Here is an 18,210-nt window from a genome sequence, read left to right as displayed (position 1 = left end):
CTCACTCTCCATCCCAGCTCTCTTTGAATTTGTGCGTGTGTGTGTGTGTGGCGTTAGTGTGGAGTTCGGCAGTGATGACGGCAGTTCAGTGATGTATAATTGTCCTTGCTTGTGTGTGTGGTTATATCTCTCTCTCTCTCTCTCTCTCTCTGTCTCTCTCTCTCTCTCTCTCTCTCTCTCTCTCTCTCTCTCTCTCTCTCTCTCTCTCTCTCTGTCTCTCTGTCTCTCTGTCTCTCTCTCTCTCTCTCTCTGTCTCTCTGTCTGTCTCACTCTCACACACATGTGGAGCAGTGAGTCCAGTCACAGTCAGCCTTACCCAGTAACACAAAAGGGGAAGGCGTTCAGTCTAAATGTCGTTATTGCACCCAGCCTCTCTATTCAGACACCAGCATTATTCAGAACCTCTTTAATCTCAACACCTCGAAGGCCTTTACAGAGAATACATAAATACATGTGTAAGAATGGGCCCACCTTACATCTGCAGCAGCGGCTGGGTCTTTGTCACACCGCGGGGTTGGTGCCGCTCTAGATGGATCTGAAGTCTACACGTCAGGTAATGTTGTGGTGCGTACATGGGGTAGAGTAATGGCAGGCAAACATCAGGCAAAATCAAAGATGCACTTCTGAAGTGCAGCAGAGCTTTCCATAAAGGCTTTTCACGTTCGTACTCCCAGTACCTCATGGGAAAGGTTAGAATCCAACAAATATCATTGTGGCTTTTTGAAGTTGTCTCATGTGAATGTATTTCAGAAGCAGTTGTCATCAGCATGCCTTCCCTGCAATCAGGATTTATTTGTAGACGGTTGTTTTGTCAGGGCCATTTCCATCGAAAAGGACCCATGAGCACCAACATTCATAGTTTATAGGAGCTTGTCATATGAAAGCTAAGAGTCTATATTTTTGGGAAATGAAGGCATGGATACATTTTTCAACCATTTTCCATCTTAACGTTTTGGCAAAAGTACTGTGTTTGATTTCTAGTCAAACAGATGGAAAATGGTCTTAGTAAACATCTACCAGATAAAGTCTTAAAAGGCGTCATAAATATACAGTAATGTTGAGGTAAAGAGTGCTGCCAACTAATATCAACACTTGTATTTCAAACCAAGTGTGTTAAAACAGTCTGTGTCTGGACAACCCCTCCCTCTCTCTCCTCTCTCCAGTTAATGTCACCTCTCCCAGCTCTTACTGACACCTACCCATGACCCCCCCCCCTCTTTCCATTTACTGTGACCAGCATCCTCGCCCACTGAGCACTGACATTGTACGCTGAAAAGTAGTTGAAATTTGTTCAGTCCACCTTGGCCTTGATGTTAACGTCCACAGACTGACGGGACTGGAACAAATCTAAACCTCAGCTACTCTTCCTGGGGTCCATCAGTTCCTGCCAAGGCAGCAGCTACTCTTCCTGGGGTCCATTAGTTCCTGCCAAGGCAGCAGCTACTCTTCCTGGGGTCCATTAGTTCCTGCCAAGGCAGCAGCTACTCTTCCTGGGGTCCATCAGTTCCTGCCAAGGCAGCAGCTACTCTTCCTGGGGTCCATTAGTTCCTGCCAAGGCAGCAGCTACTCTTCCTGGGGTCCATTAGTTCCTGCCAAGGCAGCAGCTACTCTTCCTGGGGTCCATTAGTTCCTGCCAAGGCAGCAGCTACTCTTCCTGGGGTCCATTAGTCCCTGCCAAGGCAGCAGCTACTCTTCCTGGGGTCCATTAGTCCCTGTCAAGGCAGCAGATACTCTTCCTGGGGTCCATTAGTTCCTGTCAAGGCAGCAGCTACTCTTCCTGGGGTCCATTAGTCCCTGTCAAGGCAGCAGATACTCTTCCTGGGGTCCATTAGTTCCTGTCAAGGCAGCAGCTACTCTTCCTGGGGTCCATTAGTCCCTGTCAAGGCAGCAGATACTCTTCCTGGGGTCCATTAGTTCCTGCCAAGGCAGCAGCTACTCTTCCTGGGGTCCATTAGTCCCTGTCAAGGCAGCAGATACTCTTCCTGGGGTCCATTAGTTCCTGCCAAGGCAGCAGCTACTCTTCCTGGGGTCCATTAGTCCCTGTCAAGGCAGCAGATACTCTTCCTGGGGTCCATTAGTTCCTGCCAAGGCAGCAGCTACTCTTCCTGGGGTCCATTAGTTCCTGCCAAGGCAGCAGCTACTCTTCCTGGGGTCCATTAGTTCCTGCCAAGGCAGCAGCTACTCTTCCTGGGGTCCATTAGTTCCTGTCAAGGCAGCAGCTACTCTTCCTGGGGTCCATTAGTTCCTGCCAAGGCAGCAGCTACTCTTCCTGGGGTCCATTAGTTCCTGCCAAGGCAGCAGATACTCTTCCTGGGGTCCATTAGTTCCTGCCAAGGCAGCAGCTACTCTTCCTGGGGTCCATTAGTTCCTGTCAAGGCAGCAGCTACTCTTCCTGGGGTCCATTAGTTCCTGCCAAGGCAGCAGCTACTCTTCCTGGGGTCCAAACACATTGAGGCACTTACATCCCACATTAAAACAAAAGATAAAACAGTACACCATATAACATTATTACTCCACTACATATCTATTATACAAAATGTATAATAGCACCATACAACAATATTACAGAGTACGTGTGTGTAGAGTGCGCACTCTAGCACACACATTAATAATATGCATGTAAACCTCTCATGGCTTACAAAAACAAGTAGTGCTGAAGTTGATCTCCACTTTGAGTCATGAGAGATTGACATGCATATTATTCATGTTAGCTCTCCATGTACAATTAAGGGCCAGCTGTGCTGCCCTGTTCTGAGCCAATTTGAATTTTCCGAGGTCCCACAGGGTCACCTGACCACACGACTGAACAGTAGTCCAGGTGCGACAACTAGGGCCTGTAGGACCTGCCTTGTTGATAGTGTTGTTAAGAAGGCAGAGCAGCGCTTTATTATGGACAGACTTCTCCCCATCTTAGCTACTGTTGTGTCAACATGTTTTGACCTTGACAGTTTACAATCCAGGTTTACTCTAAGCAGTTTAGTCACCTTAACTTTCTCAATTTCCACATTATTCATTAGAAGATTTAGAATACAATGCTTTTAGTTTTTGTAATATTTAGGACTTATTCCTTGCCACCCATTCTGAAACTAACTTCAGCTCTTTAAGTGTTGCAGTGGTTTTACTTGCTGTAGTAGCTGGCGTGAAGTTTGTTGAGTCATCTGTGTACATAGACACACTGGCTTTACTCTGAAGTGTAACAAAACAGCCCCCACAATCTTTTTATCATCATTTCTCTCAGCCAATCATCAGTCATTTGTGTAAGTGCTGTGCTTGTTGAATGTCCTTCCCTGTAAGCGTGCTGAAAGTCAGTTGTCAATTTGTTTACAGTAAATAGTATTGTATCTGGTCAAACACCATTTTCTTCCAGAAGTTTACTAAGGGTTGGTAACAGACTGACTTTTGCTTCCCTCTGGGCCTGAGGTCACACCTTCCGGTAGGCTTAAATTGAAGATATGGCAAATAGGAGTGTCAATATCGTCCGCTATTATCCTCAGTCATTTTCCATCCAGATTGTCAGACCCCGGTGGCTTGTCATTGTTGATAGACAACAATCATTTTTTCACCTCTTCCACACTCACTTTACGGAATTCAAAATGACAATGCTTGTCTTTAATCATTTTATCAGTTATACTTGGATGTGAAGTGTTAGCGTTTGTTGCTGGCATGTCATACCTATGTTTGCTAATCTTCCCAAGGAAAAAATTCTGAAAGTAATTGGCAATATCAGTGGGTTTTGTGATTAATGAGCCATCTGAATGATGTCTTTATGTCCATAAATTCATTTAAGGTGCTCCAAAGCTTTTTACTATCATTATTTTTTATCTTTGTTTCATAGTATAGTTTCTTATTTTTATTCAGTTTAGTCAAATCATTTCTCAATTTGCAGTACGTTTGCCAAATGGTTGCGCAGACAGATTTATGTGCCATTTCTTTTAGTGCCGCTCTCTCAGCCATAACATTCTTCAATTCCTCATCAATCCACAGGGATTTAAGTTTTTACAGTCATTTTCTTAATGGGTGCATGTTTATTAGTAACTGCAATAAGCCATTTCATAAATGTGTCAAGTGCAGCTTCTGGTTGCTCCTCATTACACACCACAGACTAGCAAATATTCTTTACGTCATCAACATATGAATCACTACAAAACGTATTGTATGACCTCTTATACACTATATTAGGTCCAGCCTTTGGAACTTTGGTTTTCCTAGATATGGCTAGTATATTGTGATCACTACATCCTATGGATTTGGATACTGCTTTAAATCACATTTCTGCAGCATTAGTGAAGATGTGATCAATACATGTGGATGATTTCATTCCTGTGCTGTTTGTAACTACCTTGGTAGGTTGACTGATAACCTGAACCATGTTGCAGGCACTGGTTACAGTTTGAAGCTTTTTCTTGAGCGGGCAGCTTGATGAGAGCCAGTCAATATTTAAAAATCACCCAGAAAATGTACTTCTCTGTTGATATCACATACATTATCAAGCATTTCACACATATTATCCAGATACTGACTGTTAGCAGTTGGTAGTGTATAGCAGCTTCCCACGAGAATGGACTTATGTGTTATTCCGTTACCGGGTGTAAATCTACTTCACTTACTAGAATTCAATAACCAAAAGAGGTTTGTTGAAATTCAAGGTGTCGTGTCATATCGGACAGCCCGGTCTTTCTGCAGACATCTGTGAATCGTAATTCGGAGCACCTGTTTTGGTTTTAGGAAATCTTGGTTGAATAGAAACCCAAGATAGATTCGGTTAGCCCCTGCACAGTTCTTCCAATAAATGAGTTTCTGTAAAACTTTCAGTGGAAATTGTTAGAAGTCGTCCTTGTACATAGATGTGTGTGGTTTGTTCAACTTTGAAATCATGGGTTTTTGTTTGACATATATTTGAAAGTGGAAAAAACGGAGTAAAAGTGTCATTCTGTTGTCCACTAACAACTGAACCTTTCAACCGAAGAACCATGCATTGCCGTTTTGGAAAATCTTAGTGATATGATATATTTCTCGATTGTATAGTGGATATGAATCATAAAATGTTCCATACAGACTGTAAATAGACAACATGTACAATACATGCCCATGTTAGTTGCCAACTCTGGACATTACAGTGAACTTATAGTAAGATACAACATCAATAATCATCTGTAAATGCAAAAAGCTACTGACATTTTCTCAGAGGAAGCCAAGCATCACAGCTTGCAGCTGAGTACAGGCATGGAATGGAATGACAATGGAGGCTTCTAGGTAGTGTAGTCACAGGAGGGTTAAAGCAGCCACTCAATCGGCCCCCCTAATGCCACTATTTAGTGGGGAAGCCACTAATCCTGCATGTCAGTATCAGTGTTATTGTGTCACTGTCACCTTGTGAGTCTATTATAGTAATCTCTCTTACTCTCCCTCTCAGCCACAGTCTCTCTCTCTCTCTCTCTCTCTCTCTCTCTCTCTCTCCCCTCTCAGCCACAGTCTCTCTTTCTCTCTCAGCCTCTCTTTCTCTCCCTCTCAGCCACAGTCTCTCTCTTTTCTTTTTAGCCTCTCTTTCTCTCTCTCCCAGCCTCTCTTTCTCTCTCTCTCAGCCTCTCTTTCTCTCCCTCTCAGCCACAGTCTCTTTCTCTCTCTCTCAGCCACAGTCCCTCTTTCTCTCTCAGCCTCTCTTTCTCCCCCTCTCAGCCACAGACTCTCTTTCTTTCTCTCTCCCAGCCTCTTTCTCTCCCTCTCAGCCACAGACTCTCTCTCTTTCTCCCCCTCTCAGCCACAGTCTCTCTTTCTCTCCCTCTCAGCCACAGTTTCTCTCTCTCCCAGCCTCTTTCTCTCCCTCTCAGCCACAGACTCTCTCTCTTTCTCCCCCTCTCAGCCAGTCTCTCTCTCTCTCTCCCTCTCAGCCAGTCTCTCTCTCTCTCTCTCTCTCTCTCTCTCTCTCTCTCTCTCTCTCTCTCTCTCTCTCTCTCTCTCCCTCTCAGCCACAGTCTCTCTCTCTCTCCCTCTCAGCCACAGTCTCTCTCTCTCTCCCTCTCAGCCACAGTCTCTCTCTCTCTCCCTCTCAGCCACAGTCTCTCTCTCTCTCCCTCTCAGCCACAGTTCTCTCTCTCTCCCTCTCAGCCACAGTCTCTCTCTCTCTTCCTCTCAGCCACAGTCTCTCTCTCTCTTCCTCTCAGCCACAGTCTCTCTCTCTCTCTCCCTCTCAGCCACAGTCTCTCTCTCTCTCTCTCCCTCTCAGCCACAGTCTCTCTCTCTCTCCCACTCAGCCACAGTCTCTCTCTCTCTCCCTCTCAGCCACAGTCTCTCTCTCTCTCCCTCTCAGCCACAGTCTCTCTCTCTCTTCCTCTCAGCCACAGTCTCTCTCTCTCTCTCCCTCTCAGCCACAGTCTCTCTCTCTCCCCTCTCAGCCACAGTCTCTCTCTCTCTCCCCCTCTCAGCCACAGTCTCTCTCTCTCTCTCTCTCTCTCTCTCTCTCTCCCTCTCAGCCAGTCTCTCTCTCTCTCTCTCTCTCGCCCTCTCAGCCAGTCTCTCTCTCTCTTTCTCTCCCCCTCTCAGCCAGTCTCTCTCTCTCTTTCTCTCTCCCTCTCAGCCAGTCTCTCTCTCTCTCTCTCCCTCTCAGCCAGTCTCTCTCTCTCTCCCTCTCAGCCAGTCTCTCTCTCTCGCCCTCTCAGCCAGTCTCTCTCTCTCTTTCTCTCCCCCTCTCAGCCAGTCTCTCTCTCTCTTTCTCTCCCTCTCAGCCACAGTCTCTCTCCCTCTCAGCCAGTCTCTCTCTTTCTCTCTCTCTCTCTCTCTTAGCCACTCTCTCAGCCACTCTCTCAGCCACTCTTTCTCTCTCTTAGCCACTCTTTCTCTCTCTCAGCCACTCTCTCTCTCTCTCTCTCAGCCACTCTCTCTCTCTCTCTCTCTCAGCCACACACTCTGTCTCTCTCTCGCCCTCTCTCAGCCACTCTCGCCCTCTCTCAGCCACTCTTGCTCTCTCTCTCTCTCTCTCTCTCTCTCTCTCTCAGCCACACTCTCTCTCTCTCTTTAGAGGAGAAACCCAGGATATGTGTCTAATTTGACAACTCTTCCTTGGGGAAATATTTATACATACATTCACACACATACATCATACAGCTGTGTGCATGTCTGTGTGTGTGTGTGCTTCTCCCATGTAAGAGCCCATCTTTGTCTCTGTAGGCAAGATCACTTCGCTCCAGCATTATTCAATTGGGCCCCGTTAACCAAGAGGACCTGTCACAATGGTTATCTGTCTGAGAGTGACACACACACACTCACACACTCTACACTGGCTGCAGGCTGCCCATGTAGTTTCCATTCAATGCAATCATACCCACTGGAGCCTCGCTGAGACAATTACCCAGGTTTATGCACACGAGGAAACGCTATCGCCCAATGTCGCCGCCAACTGCAATAGCAGAAGGGACAAACTTGAACTGCAAAACACCTAGTCAACACCCAATAACCACATACACACACACACACACACACACACACACACACACACACACACACTCAAAGCCCCTTTGTGTATGAACACAGCTGGGGAGATACTGTATTACACAATCCCTCTGCTCCCTGTCAACAAAAAAGAAAAAAAAGATTGATTTCCAGCCAGTGGACGGGGTTGATAGAGCCATCACAGGGTACATACAGTACACTATCTCTGTTCTGTGTGACTGCTTTAAAGGTTGTCTTTGTTGTAGCGCCGCCGTTCAGCTTTTCTCTTATAGGTCTCATTCACACATTCAGCTCTTCTCTGTCTCAAACCCACACACAGGATTTCTCTCTCTCTCTCTCTCTCTCTCTCTCTATTACAGGATTCACCCATGCTTGCCTCCCTCTCTTCTCTCCCATTTCTACTGTGTACGTCTTTCTCCTGTTACCTCTTCTCTCTCCTTCCCTGTCTTTTGTGGCGTTTTGGTTTCACGGTATGTGGTCAGTCTCTTTCCTTCTCCCTGGGCAGAGACTAAACCACATTCGTAGTCTATAGAGTATAGAGATGGAGACCCAGTCCTAGCCTTCCTAATGGGCGAGCTGCTTCCACAGACCAGCGAGGGTGGGTGGGAGACCAGCTGGCTCTTGTAGCCGTGGGAGATGGGTGGAGGCTGGGTGACTTCTCCCTGGCGTAGAGGGGTTGTGTGTCCAGGTCATGCTGGTAAGAGAGGGATTATGGTGGATTAGGGAGCAGGGGATCTTAGCATGTTTTGGAGCTCAGTTCAGACCCCTCTGTAGGGTGTGTAACAGGTGTGTGCTCTCATTCATTCAGTGAGTGAGTGGACAAACAACATGGATCAGCACTCAGTTTAATCACAGATCTCTTGTTTTAATGTGTTTACAGTATTCTAGAAGGCTGTGTGTGCTTTGATTAGCTTCAATCGGTCTGTTACTAGTTGCCATTGAGAATAAACATTCACATGAAGAGACCTGAACGTTCAATAAGATCAGCTGCCAGTGTGACAGATGTGTGAGCAACTCAGTGAAAGGAGAGTGAGAGTGAGAGAAGAGGAGGTGAGGTGTGATGATAAAGGTGAGAAGAATATAGGGGAGAAGAAGGATTCCAACAGAGGGAGGAAGGAAGGAAGGAAGGAAGGAAGGAAGGAAGGAAGGAAGGAAGGAAGGAAGGAAGGAAGGAAGGAAGGAAGGAAGGAAGGAAGGAAGGAAGGAAGGAAGGAAGGAAGGAAGGAAGGAAGGAAGGAAGGAAGGAAGGGATGTATGAGAATGATTTGTGCTTTACTGAACAATGCCTGGCTGTTATGTCTCTGACAATAGTAATTGAAACGGGTGTGATACCGAGCGAACACTCTGAGTCCATGATTTTGTGAATAATCGGCCAACCATCAAGCAGAACCAGAACTATCCCGTTTGTGATTGCGAATCACACATGAAAGGGTGTGTGTGTGTGTGTGTGTGTGTGTGTGTGTGTGTGTAGCATTGTTGTTTTATCAGTGTTTTTAGTGCTTTTCAGTGAAGTGTCAGATGGTGATGTCTTGGAGTCATCAGGAAATGGAGGCTTCAAAATGTCTCTAGTGCGATCTGGACTATAGCACTACACACACACATACATACACACACACACACACACACACACACACACACACACACACACACACACTAATAAGATGTGTTGAATATTACTAAGGTTATATTAATGGGGCGGCAGGTAGCCTAGTGGTTAGAGCGTAGGACTAGTAACCGGAAGGTCGCGCGATCGATTCCCTGAGCTGACAAGGTAAAAATCTGTCGTTCTGCCCCTGAACAAGGCAGTTAACCCACTGTTCCTAGGCCGTCATTGTAAGTAAGAATTTGTTCTTAACTGACTTTCCTAGTTAAATAAAGGTTAAATAAAAATAATGTATTACTCAGGTTTTACTGAAATTGTACACTTTCCAAAATGATGTCATGCTTGATAAGCCTTATTTCACTCCCATTAGCATAGTGAAATAGGAGGACAGAAAGGAGGGAGGAGACGACGAGAACGAGGAAAGGAAGTACGAATTAATTCAGAACCAGCACCATGTCCCAAAGGCAGGAGAGACGAGCAGGATGAGGAGAGGCGGGGAATGGAAGAATAGAATAATAGTGGAGAGGAAGAGGTTAGAGAGGAAGAGGGAGGACGTGTTCCCTGTCTCCCCTCGTTCCCTCGTTGCTGATTGGCACAGCAGCATGCACCATTAGCCAGTTTATGAATGAAAGCAAACCAGATATGAAATTTGATTTCCTACTGAGCTAACAAGAAGAACGCAGCAGGAAAACGAGGTGAGGGTGGGAAATGGAGAGAAAGAGGGGAACGGGGAAGAAGGGAGCCGATATATGGAGGAGAGAACATAGTGAGAATAAACATGAACTGTGGAGAAAGGGAGAGAGGGAGACCGAGGGAACTGGGACAAAGGATACGGAGGAGATCAAGCATATTAAAGAGCAAATTGAACATGAAACAATAAGTAAAGGACAACAAGAGGGAGGGATAGATAAAGAGAGGGGGGAGACGGTGAGGGAGAGAGCGATAGAGTGATAGCTGAGGGGCTGTGAAGTGTGATGGTGATATAGTGAGTGAGTGGTTTGGAGGCTTTCAGATGAGCTGGACAGAGAACAGTGAGATTCATGGAGCCGAGTCTGCATTAATGATCTCCTCTCTGCTCTCTCTCTCTCTCTCTCTCTCTCTCTCTCTCTCTCTCTCTCTCTCTCTCTCTCTCTCTCTCTCTCTCTCTCTCTCTCTCTCTCTCTCTCATGGAAACCTTGTTAACTTTTTTTGCTGTTTCATGTCTGTGTTTAGTATCTGCACTTGTGTTGAACGGTCTTACACAATTGCTAATTGATTAATGAAATATTTTGTCTTTCTCCATTTCTCTCTCCTAGCGGGGCGTTCTCTGAGGTGGTGTTGGCCCAGGAGAGGTCTACGGGGAAGATGTTTGCTGTGAAGTGTATCCCCAAGAAGGCCCTGAAGGGGAAAGAGAGCAGCATCGAGAACGAGATCGCCGTGCTCCGCAAGTAAGTCTCCCACCTACCTTCTCCTCCCTAACACCTGTTACCCTGGCGACCGAACGGAAAACACCGCCGCCCCTCACCATCACGCTCGCTTCCCTCCCACTACTCCCCATTCACTGTTATCTTTAGGTCACGATCCACAGTCTCACGCTGACAGAAGAGGAGATCCGGGTAGGTAGCGACGATAGAAAATGTCCTCTGTCTCATATTTCTTTTCTTAGTGACCTTGTCTCCTAAGCGCTGATACTGTACTGAATGTTCATTCTAATCTTTTCTCCCAGTGAGGAACACGCATGTATTTTACAAGTATTATTCATACATATTGTCAGGTAGCTGAGTAGAGATCTGTATGAACACACACACACACACACACACACCAGGGGATAAAACCAAAGATATGCATCTCTACGTCACTAGATAATACAGTAATCCCTCTCCACAGCTTGGACTTGGCTGTGTGTGTGTGTGTGTGTGTGTGTGTGTGTGTGTGTGTGTGGTCAGATATCACCTTGGATCTGGCTCAGTAGTTCCACAAGGACTCACTCTCTCACACACTCACTCAGTCACTCACTGTCCAGAAGTAAGCGGCTACAGTATGTGATGGTGTTATTATTGCAGTATACCATATGTGTTCCCTAGGGACAGGAGAGACACCACTGGCCCTGGCAATATTTATGGGGGATAGGTGTTGTCACGGTGATCCAGTCAGTGGAGGGGGGGGGGGGGGTGGTGTTGCCTGGCCTCTGACGCCTTCCATGTTAGACCTTCGACTTTCTGCCACTCTCAGCATCTCCTGGCAACCAGCTGATTGACAGGCTAATATGGCCTGCAGAGGTCACAAGACACACCTCCTCAGGGTCAGTGCTTCATACCCAAACATTGTCATTCACATGTACATTATATATACAAAATATGTGGACGCCCTTCAAATTAGTGCATTCGGCTATTTCAGCCACACCCGTTGCTGACAGGTGTATAAAATCGAGCACACAGCCATGCGATCTCCATAGACAAACATTGGCAGTAGAATGGCCGTACTGAAGAGCTCAGTGGCTTTCAACGTGGCACTGTCATAGGATGCCACCTTTCCAAAAAGTCAGTTCGTCAAATTTCTGCCCTGCTAGAGATACCCAGGTCAAGTGATGTTATTGTGAAGTGGAAACTTCTAGGAGCAACAACGTCTCAGCCGCAAAGTGGTAGGCCACACAAGCTCACAGAATGGGACCGCCGAGTGCTGAAGTGTGTAGCGTGTAAAAATCGTGTGTCCTCAGTTGCAACACTCACTAGAGTTCCAAACTCCCTCTGGAAGCAACGTCAGCACAATAACTGTTTGTTGGGAGCTTCATGAAATGGGTTTCCTTGGCCGAGCAGCCACACACAAGCCTAACATCACCATTCGCAATGCCAAGCGTCGGCTGGAGTGGTGTAAAGCTCGCCGCCATTAGACTCTGGAGCAGTGGAAACACGTTCTCTGGAGAGATGAATCAGGCTTCACCATCTGGCAGTCCGATGGACTAATCTGGGATTGGTGGATTGCCAGGTGAACGCCACCTGCCCCAACGCATAGTGCCAACTGTAAAGTTTGGTGGAGGAGGAATAATGGTCTGGGGCTGTTTTTTATGGTTAGTTCCAGTGAAGGGAAATCTTAATGCTACAGCATACAATGACATTCTAGACGATTCTGTGCTTCCAACTTTGTGGCAACGGTTTGGGGAAGGCCCTTTCCTGTTTCAGCATGACAATGCCCCCGTGCACAAAGAGGTCCATACAGAAATGGTTTGTCGAGATTGATGTGGAAGAACTTGACTGGCCTGCACAGAGCCCTGACCTCAACCCCATCGAACACCTTTGGGATGAATTGGAACGCCTAATGCGAGCCAGGCCTAATCGCCCAACATCAGTGCCCGACCTCACTAATGCTCTTGTGGCTGAATGGAAGCAATATTCCAACATCTCGTGGAAAGGCTTCCCAGAAGAGTGGAGGCTGTTATAGCAGCAAATGGGGGACCAACTCCATATTAATGCCCTTGATTTTGGAAGGAAATGTTTGACGAGCAGGTGTCCACATACTTTTGGATAAGTAGTATATATGTGTACACTTCAAGCGGTCACGTGTGAACACACATTCAGAAACACGCTCGTCAAAAATAGAGAACTGGCGCACACACACATTCACAAAGAAATGATCAGGTTCTCTTTCTCCCTCTCTTGCTCTGTGAAGTTAGGGTATAGTGTCGTGCCACAGTCTCTGCCCACTCTGTCGCCTACTAGTTTATTTGGATCCTGCAGCTCGACAGGGATTCAGCACACGCACACGCGCACGCGCACACACACACACACACACACACACACACACGGCCTTCTCTAAGAGACAGAGAATCAGTTGTCAAATAATAAGGCATTAACTGTGGAAGGATTTGTCATGTAATGACTAGAGATCAGGAATCCTCTATCCCCACTCTGAGGTTCCCATCTGCTTTACCCTTCCATGATCCCAGGGAGAGTTTAAACACACATCATTCTATCTGGTGTTCTCATGTCAGCCGTCTCTCCTCAGACTGTTTATGACTCATATCTCTACGCTCCACCGCTCGCTACGAGCTCAGAGATCACACACTCCTAATGCATGTACTGAACTCCCCACCTGCTCACGCTTCCTGTGTGTGTGTACAGTATTATCCCTCCCTTGCAATAACATCATCGGCAAATGGGTCACGAGGCACGAAGACACGCACACAGACCACCACCACTGCAGCACAAGCATGTCCCATGTGTACACATCATACACTTTAACCATGGAGCAGTTACTATGGCGAGGCCTGAGTATGGTGTTGACTGTATCAATAGAGACGGAAAGGGTTAGGATAAGGCTTGGGCTTATGTTCAGGTTTAGTAAGTGTTTGAGATGACTCTAGAGCTGAGGTTAAGGTGGTGTAGGTGGGGGTTGAGACAGTCTGGGATCTGGTTATAGTTATACCTGACTAATAGACCTACATTGTCTGTGTTTTCTGTCCCTCCAGAATCAAGCATGAGAACATAGTAGCTTTGGAAGACATCTATGAGAGTTCCAACCACCTCTACCTGATCATGCAGCTGTAAGTTCTCTCTCTCTCTCTCTCTTCTCCATTCAACCACCTCTACCTGATCATGCAGCTGTAAGTTCTCTCTCTCTCTCTCTCTCTCTCTCTCTCTCTCTTCTCCATTCAACCACCTCTACCTGATCATGCAGCTGTAAGTTCTCTCTCTCTCTCTGTCTCTCTCTTCTCCATTCAACCACCTCTACCTGATCATGCAGCTGTAAGTTCTCTCTCTCTCTCTCTCTCTCTCTCTCTCTTCTCCATTCAACCACCTCTACCTGATCATGCAGCTGTAAGTTCTCTCTCTCTCTCTCTCTCCCTCTCTCTCCTTGTCCCTCGCTCTCTCCTTGTCCCTCTCTCCTTGTCCCTCTCTCTCTCCTTGTCCCTCTCCTTCTCTCTCTCTCTCCTTGTCTCTCCTTGTCTCTCCTTGTCTCTCTCTCTCTCCTTGTCTCTCTCTCTCTCCTTGTCTCTCTCTCTCTCCTTGTCCCTCTCCTTGTCTCTCTCTCTCCTTGTCTCTCTCCTTGTCTCTCTCTCTCTCCTTGTCCCTCTCTCTCTCCTTGTCCCTCTCTCTCTCCTTGTCTCTCTCTCTCTCCTTGTCCCTTTCCTTGTCCCTCTCTCTCTCCTTGTCTCTCTCTCTCTCCTTGTCTCTCTCTCTCTCCTTGTCTCTCTCTCTCTCCTTGTCTCTCTCTCTCTCCTTGTCTCTCTCTCTCTCCTTGTCTCTCTCTCTCTCCTTGTCTCTCTCCTTGTCTCTCTCTCTCTCCTTGTCCCTCTCTCTCTCCTTGTCTCTCTCTCTCTCCTTGTCTCTCTCTCTCTCCTTGTCTCTCTCTCTCTCCTTGTCCCTCTCCTTGTCTCTCTCTCTCTCCTTGTCCCTCTCTCTCTCCTTGTCTCTCCTTCTGTGTCTCACTCAGCACCCAGGAATGGGACAGGGGTGACGGTTTTAGCTTACAACACACACACACACACACACACACACACACACACACACACACACACACACACACACACACTTTATAAGCCCTCATTACTCCAATTAGACTTCCATTAAGACGGTCTACAGGAGAGGGAATGGGACCTGGCTCGTAGCGCTCAGCTAACGTTTATATAACGTTAGTCTAACGTTACAGCAAGGCTAACGTGCCACTATGCTCTCCTGGCCGCATTAATCAGCTGGAGTTATATCAGTCTGTAGAGGAGGGCGTGTGAGTTATGGATTAAAGTGTGTTGTCAGTTATGTAAGTGTGTGTGTGTGTGTGCAGGAAAGTAGAGCAGTTCTTAACTTTGATCATTTCATTTTGTTTATTGCTGAGTCACGGCACACTTAATGTTATTAGTTTCAGTGCTAACAGGCTGTCGAATTGAGAACAGATGAGAAAAACGGCCACCCTTCTGCGCCGTCTTTCACTTCACTCTTCTTCCAGTCTTCTGCCTCTCTCACCCTTCCCTTGTCTGTCTCTCTTCTCCTTTCTTCCTTCTCACCCCTGTTGTCCTCCTCCCTCACACCTCATCTGTCCTCCCTCACCTCTCAGCCCTCCTCTTACCTTTTCCCCTTACCTCTCCTCTCACCTGTAGCGGGTGTGAAATGATTCTCACCTGTCTCCTCTGCAGCAAGGCATCTTCTCATATCAGGCTCTGTTACCATGGATGCAGAGGTGAAAGGTCACCTCACTCCACTTATGACAGGGCTTAACTTGGTAGAAGCAGGAATAACACCTCAGCGGGTAGGAATCTCAGTACTCATCTGATATTTGAGCCGGTACACATCTGAGTCCATGTATCAAGCATCACCTCCAAGTATTTATTTATTTTCCCTTTATTTAACTAGGCAAGTCAGTTCAGAACAAATTCTTATTTACAATGACGGCCTACCCCGGCCAAACCCGGATGACGCTGGGCCAATTGTGCGCCGCCCTATGGGACTCCCAATCACGGCCGGATGTGATACAGCCTGGATATGAATCATCCTCAGAGGTTGACAGGTGTGGTCTAATTGAATTTTTTTCTGAGTTTGACACATCTGGTCTGATATGCAGTACATGTGCTCTGAGTTTGATTTAACTTTGCTCTGAGTTTAACACATCAGGTCTGATATACCTGTACTCTGAGTTGGACAGATCGGGTTTGATTTAATGGCGTCTGTGCTCGGAGTTTGACAAGTCATGTCTGATCTAGCTGTGATTAGTTAGTTGGGTCTGGTGTGATGCTTCCATCTCTGGTTGGATGAAGAGCTGCTGTCAACAGCGATCTACAACCAGGGAGAGAGAGAGGGAGAGAGAGAGGGAGAGAGAGAGAGAGAGAGAGAGAGAGAGAGAGAGAGAGAGAGAGAGAGAGAGAGAGAGAGAGAGAGAGAGAGAGAGAGAGAGAGAGAGAGAGAGAGAGAGAGAGAGAGAGAGAGAGAGAGAGAGAGAGAGAGAGAGAGAGAGAGAGAGAGAGAGAGAGAGAGAGAGAGAGAGAGAGAGAGAGAGAGAGAGAGAGAGAGAGAGAGAGAGAGAGAGAGAGAGAGAGAGAGAGAGAGAGAGAGAGAGAGAGAGAGAGAGAGAGAGAGAGAGAGAGAGAGAGAGAGAGAGAGAGAGAGAGAGAAAATATTCAGTATCTACTCAGTGGAACAATGTAACAAGGAGATTGCTTTAGGATGAATTTGGTATATGAGTGAAAGCCAAAACGGTGCAATTGAAGGGGGAGACAAAGAGAAAACAAGCAGGAAGAAGACAGAGAGCGGAAAAAACGAATCTAAAACGTATCTGAAGTAGAGCAAAGCTAGAACCTTTTGGACTCAGTCAGTGGCTATTTAATGATGGATGAAAAGGGTTGTAAAAGTGTGTGGTGTTTTACAGAAAATACAAACATGGCTGTGGTTTTTCTCGTTTCTCTCCAACAACACTGAAACCATGTGAGTTAACAAATCCAACAGTTGTACAGTCAGATCTGTTCTACGGAAGCAGCAGGCTCAGCCACAGGCTTGTGAGTGTTACTGTTAAAACACCTTCACACCACTACCTTACTGTAGGAAACACTACAGCAGGGGTCAGCAACACCTTCATACCACTACCTTACTGTAGGAAACACTACAGCAGGGGTCAGCAACACCTTCACACCACGACCTTACTGTAGGAAACACTACAGCAGGGGTCAGCAACACCTTCACACCACTACCTTACTGTAGGAAACACTACAGCAGGGGTCAGCAACACCTTCATACCACTACCTTACTGTAGGAAACACTACAGCAGGGGTCAGCAACACCTTCATACCACTACCTTACTGTAGGAAACACTACAGCAGGGGTCAGCAACACCTTCACACCACTACCTTACTGTAGGAAACACTACAGCAGGGGTCAGCAACACCTTCACACCACTACCTTACTGTAGGAAACACTACAGCAGGGGTCAGCAACACCTTCACACCACTACCTTACTGTAGGAAACACTACAGCAGGGGTCAGCAACACCTTCATACCACTACCTTACTGTAGGAAACACTACAGCAGGGTCAGCAACACCTTCACACCACTACCTTAATGTAGGAAACACTACAGCAGGGGTCAGCAACACCTTCACACCACTACCTTACTGTAGGAAACACTACAGCAGGGGTCAGCAACACCTTCACACCACTACCTTACTGTAGGAAACACTACAGCAGGGGTCAGCAACACCTTCACACCACTACCTTACTGTAGGAAACACTACAGCAGGGGTCAGCAACACCTTCACACCACTACCTTACTGTAGGAACCACTACAGCAGGAGTCGGCAACACCTTCACACCACTACCTTACTGTAGGAACCACTACAGCAGGGGTCAGCAACACCTTCACACCACTACCTTACTGTAGGAAACACTACAGCAGGGGTCAGCAACACCTTCACACCACGACCTTACTGTAGGAAACACTACAGCAGGGGTCAGCAACACCTTCACACCACTACCTTACTGTAGGAAACACTACAGCAGGGGTCAGCAACACCTTCACACCACTACCTTACTGTAGGAACCACTACAGCAGGGGTCAGCAACACCTTCACACCACTACCTTACTGTAGGAAACACTACAGCAGGGGTCAGCAACACCTTCACACCACTACCTTACTGTAGGAAACACTACAGCAGGGGTCAGCAACACCTTCACACCACTACCTTACTGTAGGAACCACTACAGCAGGGGTCAGCAACACCTTCACACCACTACCTTACTGTAGGAACCACTACAGCAGGGGTCAGCAACACCTTCACACCACTACCTTACTGTAGGAACCACTACAGCAGGGGTCAGCAACACCTTCACACCACTACCTTACTGTAGGAAACACTACAGCAGGGGTCAGCAACACCTTCACACCACTACCTTACTGTAGGAAACACTACAGCAGGGGTCAGCAACACCTTCACACCACTACCTTACTGTAGGAAACACTACAGCAGGGGTCAGCAACACCTTCACACCACTACCTTACTGTAGGAAACCACTACAGCAGGGGTCAGCAACACCTTCACACCACTACCTTACTGTAGGAACCACTACAGCAGGGGTCAGCAACACCTTCACACCACTACCTTACTGTAGGAACCACTACAGCAGGGGTCAGCAACACCTTCACACCACTACCTTACTGTAGGAACCACTACAGCAGGGGTCAGCAACACCTTCACACCACTACCT

At 47.0% G+C, this 18,210-nt stretch overlaps 1 protein-coding gene across 1 annotated transcript in view; it reads left to right on the top strand.

The window, feature by feature from the left end:
• Positions 1–18,210, top strand: part of LOC106609279 (calcium/calmodulin-dependent protein kinase type 1D) — a 63,847-nt gene that overhangs the window by 26,943 nt on the left and 18,694 nt on the right. The window contains exons 2-3 of the mRNA XM_014207908.2: positions 10,345–10,476; positions 13,494–13,568. Coding sequence (XP_014063383.1) covers positions 10,345–10,476; positions 13,494–13,568 — 207 coding nt within the window. The remainder of the gene's footprint in view (positions 1–10,344; positions 10,477–13,493; positions 13,569–18,210) is intronic.

This window comes from Salmo salar, chromosome ssa07, assembly GCF_905237065.1.
Source record: "Salmo salar chromosome ssa07, Ssal_v3.1, whole genome shotgun sequence".
Taxonomy (NCBI): domain Eukaryota; kingdom Metazoa; phylum Chordata; class Actinopteri; order Salmoniformes; family Salmonidae; genus Salmo; species Salmo salar.
Note: the sequence above shows the minus strand (reverse complement) of the source record. Positions and strands in the feature narration are given on the sequence as shown.